This window comes from Rhinolophus hipposideros (assembly GCF_964194185.1).
Source record: "Rhinolophus hipposideros genome assembly, chromosome: 5".
In the NCBI taxonomy this organism is placed as follows: domain Eukaryota; kingdom Metazoa; phylum Chordata; class Mammalia; order Chiroptera; family Rhinolophidae; genus Rhinolophus; species Rhinolophus hipposideros.
In genome coordinates this window covers 71,367,940-71,386,742 of record NC_138051.1, presented here as the reverse complement: position 1 = coordinate 71,386,742, position 18,803 = coordinate 71,367,940, and the positions used below count along the sequence as shown (strand labels likewise).

The following is an 18,803-nucleotide window of genomic DNA, read 5'->3' as shown; positions in this document are numbered from 1 at the left end:
GCTTCGGGTAGTATGGACATTTTAACAATATTCATTCTTTCAATCCATGAGCATGGAATATCTTTCCATTTATTTGTGTTGTCTTCAATTTTTTTTTCCATCAGTGTCCTAAGAATTTTCAATGTAGAGGTCTTTCACCTCCATGGTTAAATTGATTCCTAGGTATTTTATTCTTCTTCATGCAATTGTAACTGGAATTTTTAAAAATTTTCTTTTTCTGATAGTTTATTATTAGTATATAGAAATGCAACAGATTTCTGTGTATTGATTTTGTATCCTGCAATTCATTTATCTTTTTTAAATAGAACATCTGTACAAATATTTTGCTCATTTTAAATTGAGGTTTTGTTTTCTTACCAATGAGATTTAAAAGTTATTTCCATATTTTGGATACAAGTCCTTTATCCAGTACGTATCTTGCAAATTTTTCTTCCGGTGTGCAGATTGTATTTTCATTCTCTTAACAATGTCTTTCGAAGAGCAGACACTTCTACTTTTGGTGGTCAAATTTTTCTTTTATGCTATCTGATATTTTATGCATCATACTTTTGGTGTTGTATTTAAAATATTTTGCTTAACTTAACATCACAAAGATGTATTTTCTGTTTTATTCTTTTTCAAGAAGTTTTAAGTTTCATGTTTTACATTTAGGTATATAATTTATTTTGAATTAATTTCTGTACATGGTGTGAAGTATGGGTTGAAGATAATTTTCTTTTTCATATAGTGTCCAGTTGCTCAGTACCATATGTTGAAAAGACTGTTTTTCATGAAATTGTTTTTGCACCTTTGTTGGTAATCATTTGGCTATATATGTCAGTCTATTTCTGGACTTATTGTATTCCTTTGATCTGTATGTCTGTCCTTCGCCATACTATGCTATCTTGGTGACTGTAGCTTTATGGTAAGTCTTGAAACCAGATAACATGCGTCCTCCAATTTTATTCTTCTTTTCAAAATAGTTTTGCTATGCTATTTTCTTTGCATTTCCAAACAGATTTTAGAATCAGCATGTCGATTTAAAGAACAACAAAAAATCTTGGGATTTTTGATGGGCATTGCACTGAATTTGTAGGTCAGTTGGGGAAAGTTGACTTCTTAATAATACTGAAGCTTCCAATCCACGGTCATGGTATATTTCTCCATTTATTTAGATCTTTAAATTCTTTCATCATTTTTTGTCACAGTTTTCAGCCTATAGGTCTTGCACATATTTTTTGTTCTATTTGTACTCCAGTATTTTATGGTTTTGGGGGGTGCTGTTGTTCAATACAAATTTATTGAATTAATGAGTAAACAGTGCCAGCCTGCTTGTGAATGTTTGTCTTGATTCTCTAGTCACATACAAGATGCTAGAATAGGGGTTGGAAAACTCATCAACGCCCTTGGGTATGGCCAGGCCAGCAGTGAGGCTGAGAGGTCTAAGTATAATTCTAGAAGGCAGGAAATACGGGTTTCATTCTGACACCCTTGTCGTCTCGTTCTTTAACCTTGGACACAGCTCTATCTCCCTGCCCAGGGTCTCCCAGCCTAGGTTGTACCTTGAGTGAAGTCTACATTTTTCAGGGACTCTGGGCACAGCTGGCTTTTCCTGGAGGTGCGATAGACAGTTACCTCCCTCGCACGATCTGCATGTGCTGAGCAGCCTGTCTGACCAACCATTTCTCACCCATTGGCCTGGTTTGGCTCCTAAACTACCTCTTTCATAGGTCTCCTTTGAGTAAGGTGTTCTATTTCCACAAGGCCCTTATTAATATGTGTTCCCTGGGAGGGATACTCTGGTCCCTTGGAAAAGTAGGTACTCACATCTGTTCTACCCAATTAAATGTACTAATTGAGCACCAACCACGTGCGAGGATTTCCAAGGTGAAAATGGCATCCTTTTCTTTAAGGGGTTTACAATGATAGGGAATTGGTTACCGAAGTCAATTTCATTTGAAGGAGGAGTTGCATGGTAGGTCTGAAGGGGTGCCTCTTGGACCATTCAACTCAGTGGAGGAACCTGGCATCCAGGGAGTTTGGGAGAGCATGGATGCTTGAGGCAAAGGTGAAAGGGAAAGAGAGTTCCAGAAGGGGCAATAGGCTAATGACAGTAGACTCCACCTACTGTACATTTTTCTTTTTGTTATAGGAGTGTGCATATTAAACAGGCCCATAAACATGATACTAAGAGATACTGTATATTATTTGTCAATAACAATACTTAGGATTATATGGTATGCAGTATATATGTCATTTTCCTATAACTTTAATCTGTGCAACAGCTTTATGTGGTAAGTGGTAGTTATATAAATTAGGGTACCCTAACTGCTCTAATAAAGAACTATAAGATAAAATTGTATTTCTTGCTCACATCATAGATGAGTAAATGGGTGTAAATTGAAGGGGAGGCTTGACTCTCCCCACCCCCGCCCCCCAGTTATCTATGAAATCAAGCTCCTTCCATCTTGGCCTCATAGTCTAGGTTCTGGGAATTTCGAGGAAAGAATAAGAGAATTATGGAGAAGGTTTTTATGGGTGAGACCTGGACATGGTGGAGCATATCACTTCTGCTCATCTAATCACACAGTCATACCTAACCACAAGGGCAACTGGAAGATGCCTCCAGGCTGTGTGTCATGAGAGGAGAATTCTGACATTGGTAGGTCCAGGCAGTGTCTGCTACAGAAGTACGAGGTGATTCCCTTATTTTCAGATGGGAAGACTGAGGTTCAGAGAGGTTAAGTGACTTAGAGAAGAACACACAGCTACTAAGTACAGGAGTTAGGATTACAACCCAGCTCTTCTGTTTTGATAGAACAGGAACAATAATAATAGTAGGAATCACAACAATAATATTAGCTAACAGATTGTGAGTGTGGCTGTGTATTAAGTGGGACAATATACGCGAAGGTCTTAGTAAATTCCAGATTCCCTTCCTAGCTTTGGGCTCTGCCACACACTCCTATAAAGAGCCAAGTCGTTTTCCTGAGGACTGTGGGCAGCAGAGGGACGGCATGAGCAGCAGCTGGTGCTTCTCCATTGGCAGAGCCCAGGGAAAGGGGCTGAATAGACAATAGACAAGAGTGAGAGAGCCGCTCGCTCTGCAGGCCTGGGAGGTCGTACACGGCAGAAATTGGCTCTGCCAGGCCTGAAGAGGCAGCACTTGCCTTTGCTGCAAGACTGGAAGTGCCTCTTGTAGGCAACGCCCCATGTGTCTCCAGGACAGCTACTGCGTCAGGCTGGTGCTCTATCTGGCCTGGGGAAGTCCTCCAGCCAGCACCTGTTCCCTCGGGAGTCTTGTGGGCCTGAGCAACTTTTAAAAGATTCATTTTAATTATTTTAAAAGCTCTAACATGAATGAGTAACTAAATTGGCACCCATACTTATCTATTATTTATAGGGTTGACTATTAAAATAGCTCTTTTCGTTTGTGTGGCAGAGATGCATGGATGGAAACCGTTCTATGACTGACATTTCTGTGACACAAGAAGGAAAATATAAAAAGACTTCTCAGCTAAGCGAGGTGGGGCTTCCCTGTCTAGAAGAGTCCTGAGTGAGAAGCTGCTGCTTTCGTCAGGGTTTCGGGTGAGGCATGGGTTGAATCAGAGCTGCTCTGAGTGGTTTCAAGATTTGTAGACATTTATAGAGCTTGGGCTCTGCCCATCCCTCCTGCCACCACAGTCTGGCCAAAGAGGAAGAGACGGCAGGGGCAACAGTGGCAATCAAGGCATCGACGTCTAGCCTGAATCCACAGCATTACTGCTACATGCCACGTTGCTAGTCCCCTCGCCACCTTGACCTCTTAAATTGGCCTCCAAATACTGTATCTTTTGCGGGAACCACTCTTATCCTCTTACAGAGCATTGCTTTTCATTTCTCTGTTCTCATCCACTTGTTCAACATTTTGTAGCCTCATTTCATATACGTGGCATTATGCTGGGTAATTAGGACAAAAAGAAGGAATAAGGACGTCCCTGCCTTCAGGTAGCTTACAGTCTATTGGAAAAGACAGAGAAATAGATTATGGTCCTACAGTGTGGTTAAGCGCTTTGATGAAAGTGAGCACTGAGTGTGATGGGAAGCCAAAAGAAGCACTCCCGTTGCTGCGGGGGATAGTGGTGGAGGTGGGGAGGTTTCTTGAAGGAGTGAAGGCTAAAATGAGTTCTTAAAGGACAAGAAATTATTCTGAAAAAGAGAGAGGCTATTCTGGATTTGGGGGACAGCATGTGTGCAAAGAGCAGGACCAGAGAGAGCCAGGAATTTGGGTAGAGTTCTTATGGCAAAGAGAAAGGGTTGGGTGGAAATATTGTTCAGGTAGGGATAGATCGTGAAGGGTTTTGACTGTGGTTTATTAGGGTTTTAAACTTTCTTCTGTGATAGAGAAGAACTATTAAAGTATGGTAGTGACATTATCATATTTGTATTCTAAGATGATCTTTCTATCAGTTTTTCTTCAGCACAGAGGATGGGTTGGGATGGTAGACAAAAGAGCAAACATGGATATAAAGAAATCAGTAGGAAATCACTAGACTTGAAATGATGGTGTCCAGAAGTGAGGGAGCAGTGGAGACAGAAAATAGAGATTTGAGGGGCATTGAGGGGACTGAGGTAGAGAGATCCTGGGATAGGAGAGGAGTACAACATGACTCCAGGTTTTCTTTTGGGCCATCGGGGTATTGGTGGACAGGGAATATGACAGGAAGGACTGGGCCAAGGATGGTGATAGACTCAGTTGGGGGTTGTGCTGAGCATGAGGGTCCTGTGGCCCTTCCAGGTGGATGTTCAGAAGGCCGTCAGATGTGATAGGTGGGAGTTGAGGAGATAGATTTGGAAACCATTAACATGAGATGGTAATTCAAGTTATGGGAGTGAAGGAGATAGGCTAAGACGAGTGTAGGCAGGAAGAAGTAGAGAGGGCCCAGGACAGAGCTCTGGAGAACCTCACCATTCAGGGGACAGGGAGAGGAAAAGTAGCCAACAGAGCAGGCCAAGGAGGAAGGGCAGAGAGTTAAGAGAGAACAAGGAGTGTGTCCTGGAAGACAAAGGATGTGATTTCAGGAAGTTTGGGGATGGCCAGCAGAGCTCAATGCTTCTGAGAAGTCAAGACAAGACGGGAAAAGTGTCTATTGTTTTAAGCAACAAGGAAGGAAGTTGTCAGTACCCTTTGGAGAGAAGTGTCATGAAGTGATAGGGGAAGCCAGATTTCAGTAAATTCAGGAATGAGTTTGGTATGGGATGAGGAAGCTCTCATGAATATACGTAAATATGCTGTGTCTATTTCTGCCTTAGGAGCCGAGTGCATCATACCTCTCAGGTCATCGTCGTCATTTTCTAGGCAAGGCCCCTCTCTTGGTTGGTTGATTGATTTTTCATTTTCCATTCCCCTTGCTTCATTCACCTAGAGGCAACCATTTTCATGAGTGTTAAGCATTTTCCTTTTGTTTGTATATGTTCTTATATATTGTTTTACATGCATATATTTTTAAATTATGTCAATGGTGTGTTATAGATCTCATTCTATTTATTTTATCCAGCGCTATGTTTTTAAGATCCTCCAGTGGTACCATGTGTCCTCCATGTGTACATTCCCATTTTACTGCCTATCCCCCAGTGATGGACACACAGGTTATTGCCACCTCCCTGCCACCACAATCAATGCTGCAGTGAACATCCTTGCATATGTCCCCTTTTAGACCTGAGAGAGTTTCTTTGGTCTCTGTACCCAGGAACAGAGCTGCCGATGTGCAACTTGCCTGAGAACTGGCAGACTGCCCTCCGGAATGGCTAGGCCAGTCCACATTTCCACTCTGCACATCACGGTTTACAGCTCGCATTTTCCAGCTTCATAATGTTTGCCTGTGGTGTCTTCTTGTTTTAACCTGCATTTCTTAGGCAATTAATGACCTTGAGCATCTCTTCATAGTGTTTTACCCTTTTGAATTTCCTTTTCAGTAAATTACCTGTTCATATCCTTGGTAACTTTGTCAAGGAGTTTGGCTCTGAAAGGGAGGGGAGAAAGGATGGCAAGGAGTTGTTTTATTTGAGATGGGAAAGACTTGAGCATGTTAAAATGAAGATGGAAGGGAGAAAAGCCAAAGACTCATCTTCCTCTTGGGATTGGAAGGATGGACAGAGGGCAGGATGATGAGGATGTGGCCTCCCCCAGCCAGAACAGTGAGACGGGGGAGGGGGGATAGGCAGTGGGGCTGAGGGGAAGTAAGTGCACAGATCATCACCAGCTTTCCTGGAGCCCATCTTGACTGCCCCCTTCACTCGGGCACAGAGGCAATGAAGGACCCCAGGGGCTTGGTAGGAGGGGAAAGGCAGCCTCACTCAGATTCTAGGAAAGTCTTATGCATTGTGTTTCTAAATGTTTGCAAATTAGATTTGTTTTAAATTGCAAGGAGAGAGGAGAGATGCCTCAATTGGAGCGTATGGGATGTGACACAAATAAAATTGTAGAGGCACATGACACAACGGTGGGGGTGGGGGCGTGAGGACCCGCCTGGTTGGAACAGAGTTAGCATAAGAGAGTAAGAGCTCAGCACAGCATGGTGTGGGGCTCTGGATTAGACTGTGTGCAACAGAGTTGCTGAAAGCTTACAGAGCAGAGATGTGTCATTATGAGAAGGGCTGTGCAGAACGGATTGAAGAGGCCAAGCATTCACAGAGATGGACCATTACACAAGTCCAGGTGGGAAATGGTAAGGGCCTGAAGTGAAGTGGGAGCTTTAGAATATAAAGGAATGATGAATGGAAGACACTTTGCAGAGGCATCATGACTGGTCTTGGTGATGAATACATATTGAATACATGCTCACTACACATAAATGGGGTAACTGAATGAGGAGTGCATGGGTCAAGGTACATGGTGCGACAGAAGGGTTTAAAGAGACTCCAGAGTCTGAGCTTCGGTCTCTAGGAGGAGGAGAACATTTATTGTGCACCTGTAGGTCCCAAACACAGTACGTACTAGGCATTGGAACACAATAATGAATAAGGCAGACATGACTGCTGCCTGCAAGGAACCTGTCGTCTCGTCAGGGAGAGGCAAAAACAAAAGTAAACTGGCAGGCGTATGAGTAACCGCCGTCATGAATGGGTCACACGGGTGCCCAGACTGAGGATGATGACTTGCCCTCGATAGGGTGCTCAGGGAGGAATTCCACAGGGGATTCCACAGGGGAGCGGTAGCTGAGAGGCGACCCGAGGAATGAGAAGGAGCCACACAGGGAGAGATGCTCCAGGAAGTGTCCCAGGCCAAGGGTACAGCACGCACAAGAGCCCGAGCTGGGGAAGAAATGGCAAGTTGGCAGACCTGAAAGGAGGCTTGCAGGTTGCCTGTAATGAGAATGGGAGGTGAGCTTGGAGAGGGAGGCGGAAGCCAGACCACACTGGGCATTAGGACCATGGTAAGGGGTTGTTGATGTTTACTCTAAGTTCCAGTTGTACCTAGGGAATGTGACGGGTGTTTTATAAAATTGATAAAATTTAAGTTTAATAGTAAACTTTTATTGTACAAGGTTTTGAACAGATATCAAAAGTAGAGAGACTAGTATGGTGAACCTCTCTATGTGTGGATCACCCCAGGTCTACAGTTATTAAGGGTTGCCCACTTGCGTCATCTGCTCCCCCCTTTGCTGAAGCATGTTTAAGCAAATCCCAGGTGACAGGTCATGCTCCATCCCCTACATTCTTCAGCATCTCTAAAAAATATGTTCATTTTCTTACCTAACTATAGTGCCATTATCACATGCAACATAATTGACTCTAATTCCTGGTTCTCATCCAATATTGAGCCTATAATTCACATTTCTCTAATTGTCTCAAAAAGTGTGTTTTGATAGTTATTTGATTCAAGATCCAAACAGGGTACAAACTCCATTCAACTATTACATCTCCTAAGTCTCTCTTGATCTGCAGCAGTCCCTACTTTTTGCCTTTGTGTGTGTGTGTATGTGTGTGTTTGTTTTAATGCCATTGACTTGTCAAAGATATGGAGACAGTTGTCTGTAAACAAACCCCACATTCTGGGTTTGTTTCTTTCCCTCCTCATGTTGTCATTTAACTTGTCTCTCTGTCTCCTATAATTCTTGTAAATGGGAAGTTAGCTCTAAAGACGTGATCAGATTGAGGTTCAACTCTTTTGTCCTTTGTTCTTGTCCTTCATTCAAGAGGAAGGACATTGTTGATGTCCTTCATCTTGCATCGTATCAGGGACACACAATGTCTAGCTGTCCTAGTGATGTTAAGATTGATCAGTGGACCCAAGTGTTGGGAAGTTGATCCCATTGCATAGTTCCCATCAACCTCTTATCTAATGGTTTCATTTCTCTTATGATCTTTTCTGAATCAGTTACTTCACTCAAAATATCTCAGTGATTATTTCAGTCTCTTCTTGACCACTTCCAATGTTGAGACTAAACTACCTCCCTGTGCAGTTTCCATCAGAGAAAAGAGAGGTCACTGTGGGTATAATGGAAAAGCCTTCATGGAAGACAAGAGAAACTGGGCATCAACTTTCCATGTAGCTACCACAGAATGTTACCTATTTGGGGAGAGTAGGCCAGTGTGTGTCTTGAAAGAAGTGAGTTGGCAGAGATAAGAGGTAGGACTGGGTTGTAATAACTTTCTGTGAATGCAGAGCTCAAGAATTCCAGTAGATGATAGTCTTTGAAAACTATGTACATATATTAAGAGTACCGTCTCTCCGCTCTCCTTTAATCATTCCCAGTGGACATTTGCCTCTGTGTAGAGCGTGAGATACTGCTAGATGCTATTAAGATAGAGGGCTAATGGTACAATCCCCGTGTCAGAGCTGAGCTGCACCTGTTCCCCAGCCAAATCCCTGTAAGAACTATTGGGGCCCTGATCCCACCACCTACCCCCATTCCAGCAGCTGCACCATAACTGGAGCCAATTCTCAGTAAGAGATTTTTCCATGATGAGGGTGGACAAGTTGTGACATGTGTGCCTGAAGTCCCTGCCTGGTGACAGAAACTGGAGCAGAAGGGTCTGGGTAAGGTCTTACCAAACAGCAGTGGACTAGAAGGACCAAGATATTGCAAATGCATGGGGGTCCTTGATGGTGGCAGCCAGAGACGGGAATCTTGAGACTTTAAGATACCCAAACCGCACTCTGCACTAATGGACTGGGAGATCGGGATGGGAAATGCAAAGTGTGAAAAAGCAGAGTGTGCTCCGGGAAGGGGAAGTGGCTTGGTGCAGGCACTCCTGGTGATGTCCATCTGCTGGCAAGGTCACCCACAGGTGGCATGCTTACCTGGGCATCATTGTGACCCCTTGGTCTTGAAACCTTCTTGTTCTGCTGCCCTGGGAACCATGTGCTCAGCCTTAACCATATTGAAATTGAGCTGTAATTTCTCGGTGATGTGTGGTAGACAGATGGAGGTGCCAGACTAGAGCTTAAGGGCAGGGAGAAGGTTAGGGCTGGAGATAGATTTAGATTTCTCTGCACTGGGCATCTCTCTGGTTTTTCACACTGTTTTAGTGCACATTTATGTATGTAACTATTTTTTATGTTCTGTTTTTTAAAATTAGTTTTCATTTTTCAATTACAATTGACGTTGAATATTATTTTATATTAATTTCAGGTGTACAGCATAGTGGTTAGACATTTATATAATTTACAAAGTGACACACACACCCCTGTAAGTCTAGTACGCATGTGGCACCATACATAGTTCTTTAAGGTGTCTGTGAATGTGCAATGAGATTATGATCAGAGGGAGCGGAAGGATATTGCCTTTTGTAATTGCATTGGCAGAAAACTTAACCAGGGAAACTTCAGGATTTAATCTCCTAACCTGGGTTGCTGTAGTACCAAAATATGTTAAAAGCAGGTTTGGGGTAGCATACGGGGGCAGGATAAAATAGACAACAGATGAGGAAGGGGTTAAGCCTTACAGCCAGAGAGAAAATAAAGGTAGAGTGGGTTAAACTCTCTGTTTAAGTTAGACGGGCTATTGCAAGAGCCTACATTGTGACCCTAGGGCAGAGTGGCATCACCCTGTACTTCCCCATTTCCCACCCCTGAAGGAGACCTTTGGGCTTTGTTGATTCTCACATTTGTGGGAGGAGGAGATGGGGTGGGGGTAGAAAAGAAAAGCACATCTACCCTCTTCTGCTCAGCACTGTGCGGAGGGCCAAAGTGAGTTCTAGCTAGAGCTCTGGAACCACCTGCCTGCAGGCGGGGAAGGAGCGGCCACCATCCCCCCAGAGATTAACTGGGCATAGCCCAGGAGGTTGGGATTCCGAGGCTTAATACCTCATCTCGGAAGTGCATGGGTTCCTGGGCACACGTGTGAAGGGTGGTGGAGCCGTGGATTGCATCAGTGATACTGTGAAATCCATTTACCAAGCAGGCACTCCTTCTGCAACTGAGTGCCTAGTGTGAGCACATGAGCTTTTCAGTACTGAGCTGTGAGCAAGTCTTCCAGGGACCCATTCTGCTGAAAATGTCACCTGGGGGCAGGGTTGCGAATGAGCCTGTGGACTGTGCAGTTAGAGACAGGCCTGCCCCTCTGCTAGACTGAAGGTGAATGGACAGGAAAGATGGGCTTCTTTCCTGAGCACAGGCACACAGGCCAGAGAAGACCCACCTGCATTTTGACAGGGGGCTGGTGGGTTACGAGAAGGACTTCTTGGGAGCTTGAGGGTGAATTGGGTAGTGACTGGACAAAGAACTACTTCTTAGTCTTTTTTCTTGGGTTTGCTGGGGGGTGAGGTGCAGTTGAGGGCCTGCTGTCAGCCATGTTCTTCCTGCCCTCCATACTCAGCAAGGGCCACTCTAGATACATAGATGACTTACAACCTTAAAAACCTGACCCTCATCTCCAAGTTCCCCTCAGGTATCAACTTAAATGTCATTGCCATGACTCCTCATTGGTTTACGTGTTCCCACCATGACCCCCCAACATATGCTATTCTTTTCAGTTCTGATGGTTTCTTTACTGCCAGGCCTTCGAAAGGGCTTTCTGACAGTAGTGGAAATAGACATGGGTGACACTGGGAAAGCACTTGGTTAAATTTAGTTTTAGGCATCGGGTATGTGGGGTTTTTTTTGTTTTGTTTTGTTTTTTGTTTTTTTTGTTTTGTTTCTGTGGAATAACCATGTGTAGCTTTCCTGTTTTCTTGTTCTCTTCTGCCTCTCACTCCTAATTTCTCCAAGATTCTCCCCATACTACTGAGCACTCTGGCTGCCCCCACCCCTTGGCTCTGATGGAATGCCATCTGGACAGGCCCCCGGAGTGGGCATGGCTGGTGGGGCAGAAGGAAGATGGCCTCCTTTTAGTTTCTGAATCTTCCCTCCTTAGTGTTTCTCTTCAGGGACCTGACCCTTCCAAAAAAAGAAAAGAAACCTCTAGACTTGTGTATTTAGACACACATATGTGCTTTTTCACATATTCAGGGCAGAGCCACTGCCTCGCTGCTGCCGCAGTTACAGGAGGTGATTTTAAGCAGGATGAATTGCCGTGGAGTGGCTGCTCTTCTGCACCCAGGGCCATCAATCTTGTCGTGAATGCTGGGCTGCCTGCTCAGGCTCATCTTTCTGGGGCAGACTTATTTACAGAGCCACAGCAAAGGTAATCTCACTCCCCCAGCCCCCCGGCTTGGGCCCCTTGCAGCCACTTTTAAAAATAGCCCAAGGCAAGGAGAGCCAGGGTCTGGTTACCTCCTGCACGCAGGATCTGATCTCACCTCGCCTCCTGCATCTGGCAGCTCAGCCTTTCTGGGTGCTGGCTCCCTCGGCCTATCAGTCCCTCCTGCTCAAAGCCAGCGGTAGTTTCCCTTCACGGAAGTGGGGAAGGGCACCGGCAGTAGGGAGTCTTTCCCAGCTACCTTTGCCTACCCAGTTGGGTGGGAAATCTCAGCCTGGTAGTAGCGTATCCATTTGTGGAAGATGATAAGCTGTTCAAAGGGACAACGGCGTTCTCGAGCACAGGCCATGGGACATGCTGTGTTTGGGGTAATAAATGGCTTCGCCACCTTGCGTCTTCCCTTCTCCGAGTAGCAAACACCTTTGCCAAGTCCTAGAAGCTGGGGAATGCCCTCTGTCCCCATGTGCCATGTTCTTCCCCCACCTGCTTCTCTAAAGTGTGCCTAGTCAGGGGGCATAAACTGGGGTGCAGCTTGGCCTGTGTTCCCAGCCACAGCAGTAGTTTCCTAGGTCACCTTGGGGAGGCTTCATGCTGTGGTAGGCCTTGGTTTTCTCCCTTGTGCACTTAGGGTGGATAATTCTGGCTCCTGTCTTACCTCAAAGGGATGTGGGGGGATTGATTAATCAAACGGGGGGGAAAAGAGTCTAACGTGATTCTGTCTGAAAAACAAGGGCTCTAGCTCTGCAGTTACACGTGGATTGGTGAACTTGCTTCATTTCTTTCCCAAGTGTGTGCCTGTTTGAATGGGCGAGTATGTATGTTGGAGTGTGTGTCTGTGATGTGAGAATGTGTGTGAGTGGTGTGTGCATGCATACACTTGTGGAGGCACTGGTTTACCTTTTAGCTCACTAATTGTTACGTGTGTCATTTTCCTGCCTCATGGCCTCCCCACTCCTCCCCATTTTGCTCTCTTGGATATGAAGACTCTGTGCTCTCTGGTCTCTCTTACAGGCTTGATCCTGGAGTCCCTTAAGCTCCCTGGAGAGATGAATGAATGACAGGTACAGGGGAGGAAATTAAGGCTGTAGGAAAGTCATTTTCCAAAGGCCTAAGACACCAAGACTTAGCCTGGTGCCTCTAGCCTTCCATCCCACTTTTATCCCTCACCCAGCCCCTACCATCTAGCTACATTGCAAGGTTCCTAATTTTACCACGTTCTTTCTCCCATTCAGGACTGTGCACCTACTCTTTCTTCCCTTTGTTTGGACTCATCCCTTTCCATTTTCTCCCTTCACAGGATGCCTCCAACCTTCCTTTAGGAATCAGCTTACACTTCCCTTTCCTCTGACACCCAGCCCTACCGTGAGTCCCCCACCTTCCCATTCTTTCCCAATGGTGGTGCACATCGCACTTATTGTAATTGCTTATTTAGCCATCTGTCCTGCTGCCTGATATAAGCTCCATGAGGACAGGAACTTCCCATCTTACTCGTAATTGCCTGCCACCTCACTGGGGCTTGGTACATATTTGAATTAATCATGAATGAATGAATGAATGAATGGTGGGTGAATGGAGACCCAGTACTCCAAATGCCTATGTTCATTGCATAGATGAACACCCTCAGCTCCTTTGTCCTGGGATCCCCTCACCACCACCACCCCACCATCATGCGCATGGCCTTGTAGGGGCAGCATGCTTGTGTGGGCTCCTTGGTCTGTCCTGGAATTCAACAGGAGACCTTGTCTGAGCACCTGGTCACACTTGGGAGGAGGCAAAACCAAGCGGCCAGGTTTCTGAATACTTGCAGCTGGGAAAGAACTCAGAGGTCTCTTGGGCAGCCTCTGGGAGGAGGAGACTGCCCCCAGCGCACCTGCCTGGGCTGGTGGCAACAATGGCATCTTGAAGCTCACATTCACCTCCCTTCCCACTGATTCAGGTTTGAGTCAGACTCAGCCAACTTCCAGCTTCTCCCCTCTCCTCCTCTGTCCCCACCTCCCCACCAGTTGGGTCCTGGCCCCAGCCCACAGGGTGGGGGTGGGGCTGCTCTTCCCAGCTCATCCCAGGCTCCCAGGAGAGCCGCCCCTCTCGGGGCTCCCTCGGCGGTGGCAGTGGGTTTGGAGGAAGCGGGCTTGCTGCGACTGACGTCTCCACCTGCTGGCCATCCTGACCCTTGCTGCATCAGCTCTCCATCCCTGCCGCTACTGCCGCTGGTACTGCTGCTGCAATATTTTATGTCCAAGGACCCTGAGACCCCGGGTAGGACGCGTGCCCAGGCAGATGGCACTGTGTGCTGCTCCCGCAAGGATCTACTCCTGTTGGATGATCCGAATAAGTTTCCCCTGAGCAAAAGTCCAAGGGGCTGGGAGCTTACCCTCTGTCTGTGTTCCTATCTCCCCCAGGGACCCTTCCATGAAGACTGAGGCAGGCGTAGCTGCTGAGAGCCTGCTGACATGACATCAGCCACGGAGTTTGAAAACGTGGGCAACCAGCCACCGTACAGCCGGATCAATGCCCGCTGGGATGCCCCGGACAATGAGCTGGATAATGACAACAGCTCAGCCCGGCTCTTTGAGAGGTCCCGGATCAAGGCCTTGGCAGGTACCGTTTGGGGTCGTGGGGCTTAGGGGAACTGTTCTCGTAATCCTGAGGTTCACTGCCCTCATTGCCTGTGGTGAATCCTCTGTGTGCACTGGCGTGAGCCCTGGCAGGATGGTGATGGAGACGTCTATGTGTGGCTCAGAGAGGCTGGGCCCCCTCGGGAGGGAGCACAGGCTCAGGCAGCCTCTGCTCCCACGTGTCCCCCACTTCTTCCCAGGCGGGAGGTGGTGCCAGGTGGGCCGTGCTCTCTGCCTCTGTCCTGAATGACCTGTGGCCGGTGTCAGAAGTAAGAGAAAGTCTGGGTGAGGGAGTGTCTGAGGGGCTGGACAGCTGGGCAGAGGAGTGTGGGGCCTGTGTGTGCACCCCAGTCTCCCACCTGGTCCCTGGTAGAGGAATTATCATCATCCTCTCTGGTCCCAAAAGGAAAGAGTGATTTGATAGGAAATTGAGAACAGATAGTATCCTCCCCACACTGCCTCAGAAGGGAGGATTTTCTGGACTAAACCTCTTATCCTCAAACTGGAATTAGATTTTTACTTAGAAGGTTCATAATAGATTTGTGTGTGCGTGTGTGTGAGTGAGAGAGAGAGAGAGAGAGAGAGAGAGAGAGAGAGAGAGAGAGAGAGAGAGAGAGAGAGATTAAATTTCCAGTAGAGGTGACTTCTCCTCCCCCTGCTGGCTGAGATCTTATTCTTGAGATTCCCCCCCCCCTCGCCCCCAACCAACCCCTGCGACCATTGCCTCCCTAGAGCTCGGTCCAGGGGAGCTATGTTCTGACCCTACGTCCTTGACCAACAGAGAGTTTGAGTTATATGGGGTGATGGGTGGGTATGTATGGGGATAGCGGTGGATTACTTCCCCTCCTCTCTACCAGTGATTGACCCAAGTGAGACTTGTTTCCCCCATCATTGCTTGTTCCCATCTTCTGCCTTATAAGAAGGGCACAGCCCTCCCATAAGCACTTTCTGTAGTGATTCTCCTACCGCCCTCATTGCTCATGGCCCTACCTGAATTTCATGGCAGTATTCTTCCAACTTCTCTCTCTCTACTCTGCTCCCAGATCCCTTGCTCTTCAGCTGACATTGAGGCATGAGCAAAGCCCTAGACACCTCTGAGACCATAATGACCTTTTACCTCAGGAGTGTCTGGGTTTCCCATCCCCATAAAAGGAATGGGTATCTCATTCCTTTGTCACGGTAGGGAATCCATTCAGGTCTCAGCTACCACTATTAGTGTCCTTGTTCTTTGCAAGAAACTCCCTTTTTCCTTCATTGCCTCCTCACCACCCCCTACCCCACAAAATCCTTCCATGGTTTTCCTTGGGGACATATAGTAGCACTATCCCCTTGCTTTTGCTTGTGTAATTTTAACCTCTTTAACCAAACTCGGAACCCTTGCCTTTGGTTTTACCTTCTTTATATCTCATGCTGGCTGGATCTGGCTGCAGTGACCCTGGTGAGGTGGCTGGAGGGAGGTGGGAATCATATTCCTAAGGTTTGCCAAAGGATAGTTTGAGGAATTGGGACTGTCTTTTGTGCAGGGATCATTTGATCTATTTCACAGATACCCTGTTTTTTTAAGAAACCAAGGTAAATTCCATTTTAACAATTATCTGTTGTATTCCTACTATGTGTAAAGCTAAACTCCTGGCCAGACATGAAAGTAGAGGGGAAACCACAGAGAGGAATTCTACACAGTATCTGTCTCTAAGGAATTTATGATGTATTAGGGACAAATGAACCATGTTCATAATTAATTAGCATGAGTAGAATTAGAGAACTGTAGGAAAGGCACATAATTAAATAGCAGTGAGAGAGCAAAGGAAGAGATGGAGGGAGAATCAGGGACTCGTTTGTGGAAGAGGTGGCTTGGGCTAGGGACTGAAGGGTACATGTGACTATAACAGGCAGATGGGCTAAGAGTTTGTCCACTTGGCCTGTATGTGTAGCCAGGTGTGATGGGCAGCCTGGGAGACTAGTGGAAATGGATTGAACAGGTTAATCAGGAAAGATACTCCACAACCTTCCCTATTCCTCACCAAGAACTCGTATCTGATCTACCAAAGAATCTGAATGGCCCCCAGGGAGAGAGGAACCACAGAGTATAAAGTATAAAGAACATCTGGCTAACAAGTAAACATGGAAGTTTGCAGGATTTTTACTAACAAAAACCTAAGCAGTTTACTGACTTTCCTCTCCTAAGAGTCCACTCTGAATGACCTATAAGAGAAGCTAAAGCTTTGAGAAGGTCCGAAGTAGAGTGAGTGGCTGGATGGACCTATTCTGGTGGGTAGGCAGAGCAGAGGAAGGAAGTGTGAGAGAAAAGAAGTTTTAACTTCTTGACATCATCTTCAGTGCTGTCTTTGGGGCTGCCTTGGCAGTCTAGGCAGGGGTCAGCCTTTCCGAGGAGGTTTAGGAAGCAGAAGCTAGCTACCTTTGGTGCCTGTCATTTCATCATGCTCCACGGCCACTCCCACACGCCTAAGGGTATTACAACAAGGAAGACATTGGTTCTGTGTTCCTTATAAGATAGTGGTGATCTGCTTTGTGGGTATATGTGTCAAGGTTGGAGAGATGGACTGGCCTTTTCTTTCTAAAATTGAAGCTTCTGGGGTGAGGAGGAAATGTGACAAGACCCAGATTCAAGTCCTGGTTCCACTCCTAATGCTACTGCTATGGAGCATGGCTGAGTCTATTTCCTGTTTTATAAAATCAGAACAGTTGTACTTTCCCAAGGTTGTTGAGAATATCAAGTAAGATAAAGTTTATGAAAGTTGTGTAATACTGTGTTTCCAGGAAAATAAGACCTAGCTGGACAAACAGCTCCAATGCGTCTTTTGGAGCAAAAATTAATGTAAGACCCAGTCTCATATGATATTATATTATATAAGATTCAGTATTATATCATATCATCATATCATATCATATCATACCTGGTCTTATAGTAAAATAAGACCGGGTCTTACATCAATTTTTGATTATCCAGCTAGTTCTTATTTTCGGGGAAACATGGTAATAAAATACTAGGTGAATGTACGTATTTACAAGAAATCTTCCTAGTAATAATATCTTTCTGTCCCTTCTACAACTTCAGGCATTCCATATCATTACCTCAGCCATTGTCCCACTTAACCCTTTCCTTCCCTTGACCTAGAAGGCTTGGGCTGAAAGAAAGAGCCAGGGCCCAGGGAAATTAGGCTGATGATGCTTGTGCTCGATGCTCTTGGCTGGGTCCCCAGAGACCCGATGCCCGTGGGGATGAAGCATCATGCTGTGCAGGTCTTTCTCCTTAAGGCCGTCCAGCCAGGATCCTCGCTCTGCTTCTGCCATTGGCTGGGGGACCTGGAAGGCCCAAGAAACCAAAGGATGAGTCTTGTTAGATGCTTCTCCTGGTGTGACACCTCCTCTGGGCCCTTTTCCACTTTAGTGACCTGTGGTTAGAAGATTTGCATTTAGTTAACTGGACTCCCCCTTTTCTGCCTCTTCAGTCAACTTTCTCTTAGCTCCAATGGAAATAATCCCTGTTCTGCCTTTTAAAACATTCCCAGCTCTTCTTCCCTGGGCCAAAATTAAAGCCATCTCATTATTCTGCATGGAATCTGCAGAATACATTGGTATACAAATACCTGATCTCTCTCCAGAATGAATTACTCTAGATTTGAAACTGCAAATCAGCCTGACTAAAGTGAAGAGGGAGGTGGGTAAGTAAATGCTGCAGAAGGCTTCTGGAAGGAGAGGGATCTGACCTTGGCAATGCCAAGGAGGGGAATATTTGCCTAGTAGGTCTTTGGGTAGATGTTAGCCTCTACCGATGGCAGCTCTTGATGAGGTTCCGTGGTGGGTAGCCAGGAGGCTTCTTTCTGAATGGGGGGCTGTCCTCTGCTTTGATGACTGGCTCACCTTCCTACTTTCTGGATCTGCTTTGAAAGGTTATAGGAAGGGGAACAGCTGAAAAGGCCAAGGTCCTATCCCTCCAAGAAGTTCCAGCCTTGGTGTTTCAAAGCTCCCAGTGTCTCCTAGAGCCACCCTCATTGTCATTCACACCCTGTTTCCTGTCTTTCCCCTTTCGTACTGGGAACCATTTGGTAAACTTTTGTGGCATCTGGATGAGGGATGAAGCACTACAGGCAGCAGGGAATTTACCAGCCAGAATGCCCGCCCTCTGTGCTCTCTCTCCTCATCCCCGAGGAGGCCTCTGCCTGCCTGCGCGCCCTCTTGCACCTGGCGGTATACTCCGGTGACGCAGGGCAGATGTGGCCCAGTGGGGAGAGGAGGAATGCAGCAGAAAGGTGCCCTGAGAAGAGAAACCCTGAGCACTAGCTTCCCTCCCCTTCCTCTTCCCCACCCACCCTGCCTCGCCCATGCATGCAGCTTGGCATCCCAGCTCCTTCCAGCACAGAGGCATCTGGGAGATTGCAGTGCAGAGAGCAGTCCAGGCCTCCCGAGAAGGCCTGTGAAGAGAGCGCCGGACACGCCCTTCCTCCTCCTCTTTGGCCCTTTGGCCTACTGAACTGTAACTGAGGGATAGACTCCACAGAGCTGCCCTTTTCAAACAAATGCACAAACTTGTGTAGCCCACTCTGCAACTGGAATCCAAGTGATT

The 18,803-nt window shown here is 46.4% G+C and overlaps 1 protein-coding gene across 2 annotated transcripts in view; it reads left to right on the top strand.

The window, feature by feature from the left end:
* Positions 1 to 18,803, top strand: part of SPTB (spectrin beta, erythrocytic) — a 116,659-nt gene that overhangs the window by 40,880 nt on the left and 56,976 nt on the right. For both annotated transcript variants that reach the window (XM_081047691.1, XM_081047690.1), the window contains one exon: positions 14,003 to 14,201. In XM_081047691.1, the coding sequence (XP_080903817.1) occupies positions 14,054 to 14,201 (148 nt within the window). In that variant the 5' untranslated portion in view covers positions 14,003 to 14,053. The remainder of the gene's footprint in view (positions 1 to 14,002; positions 14,202 to 18,803) is intronic.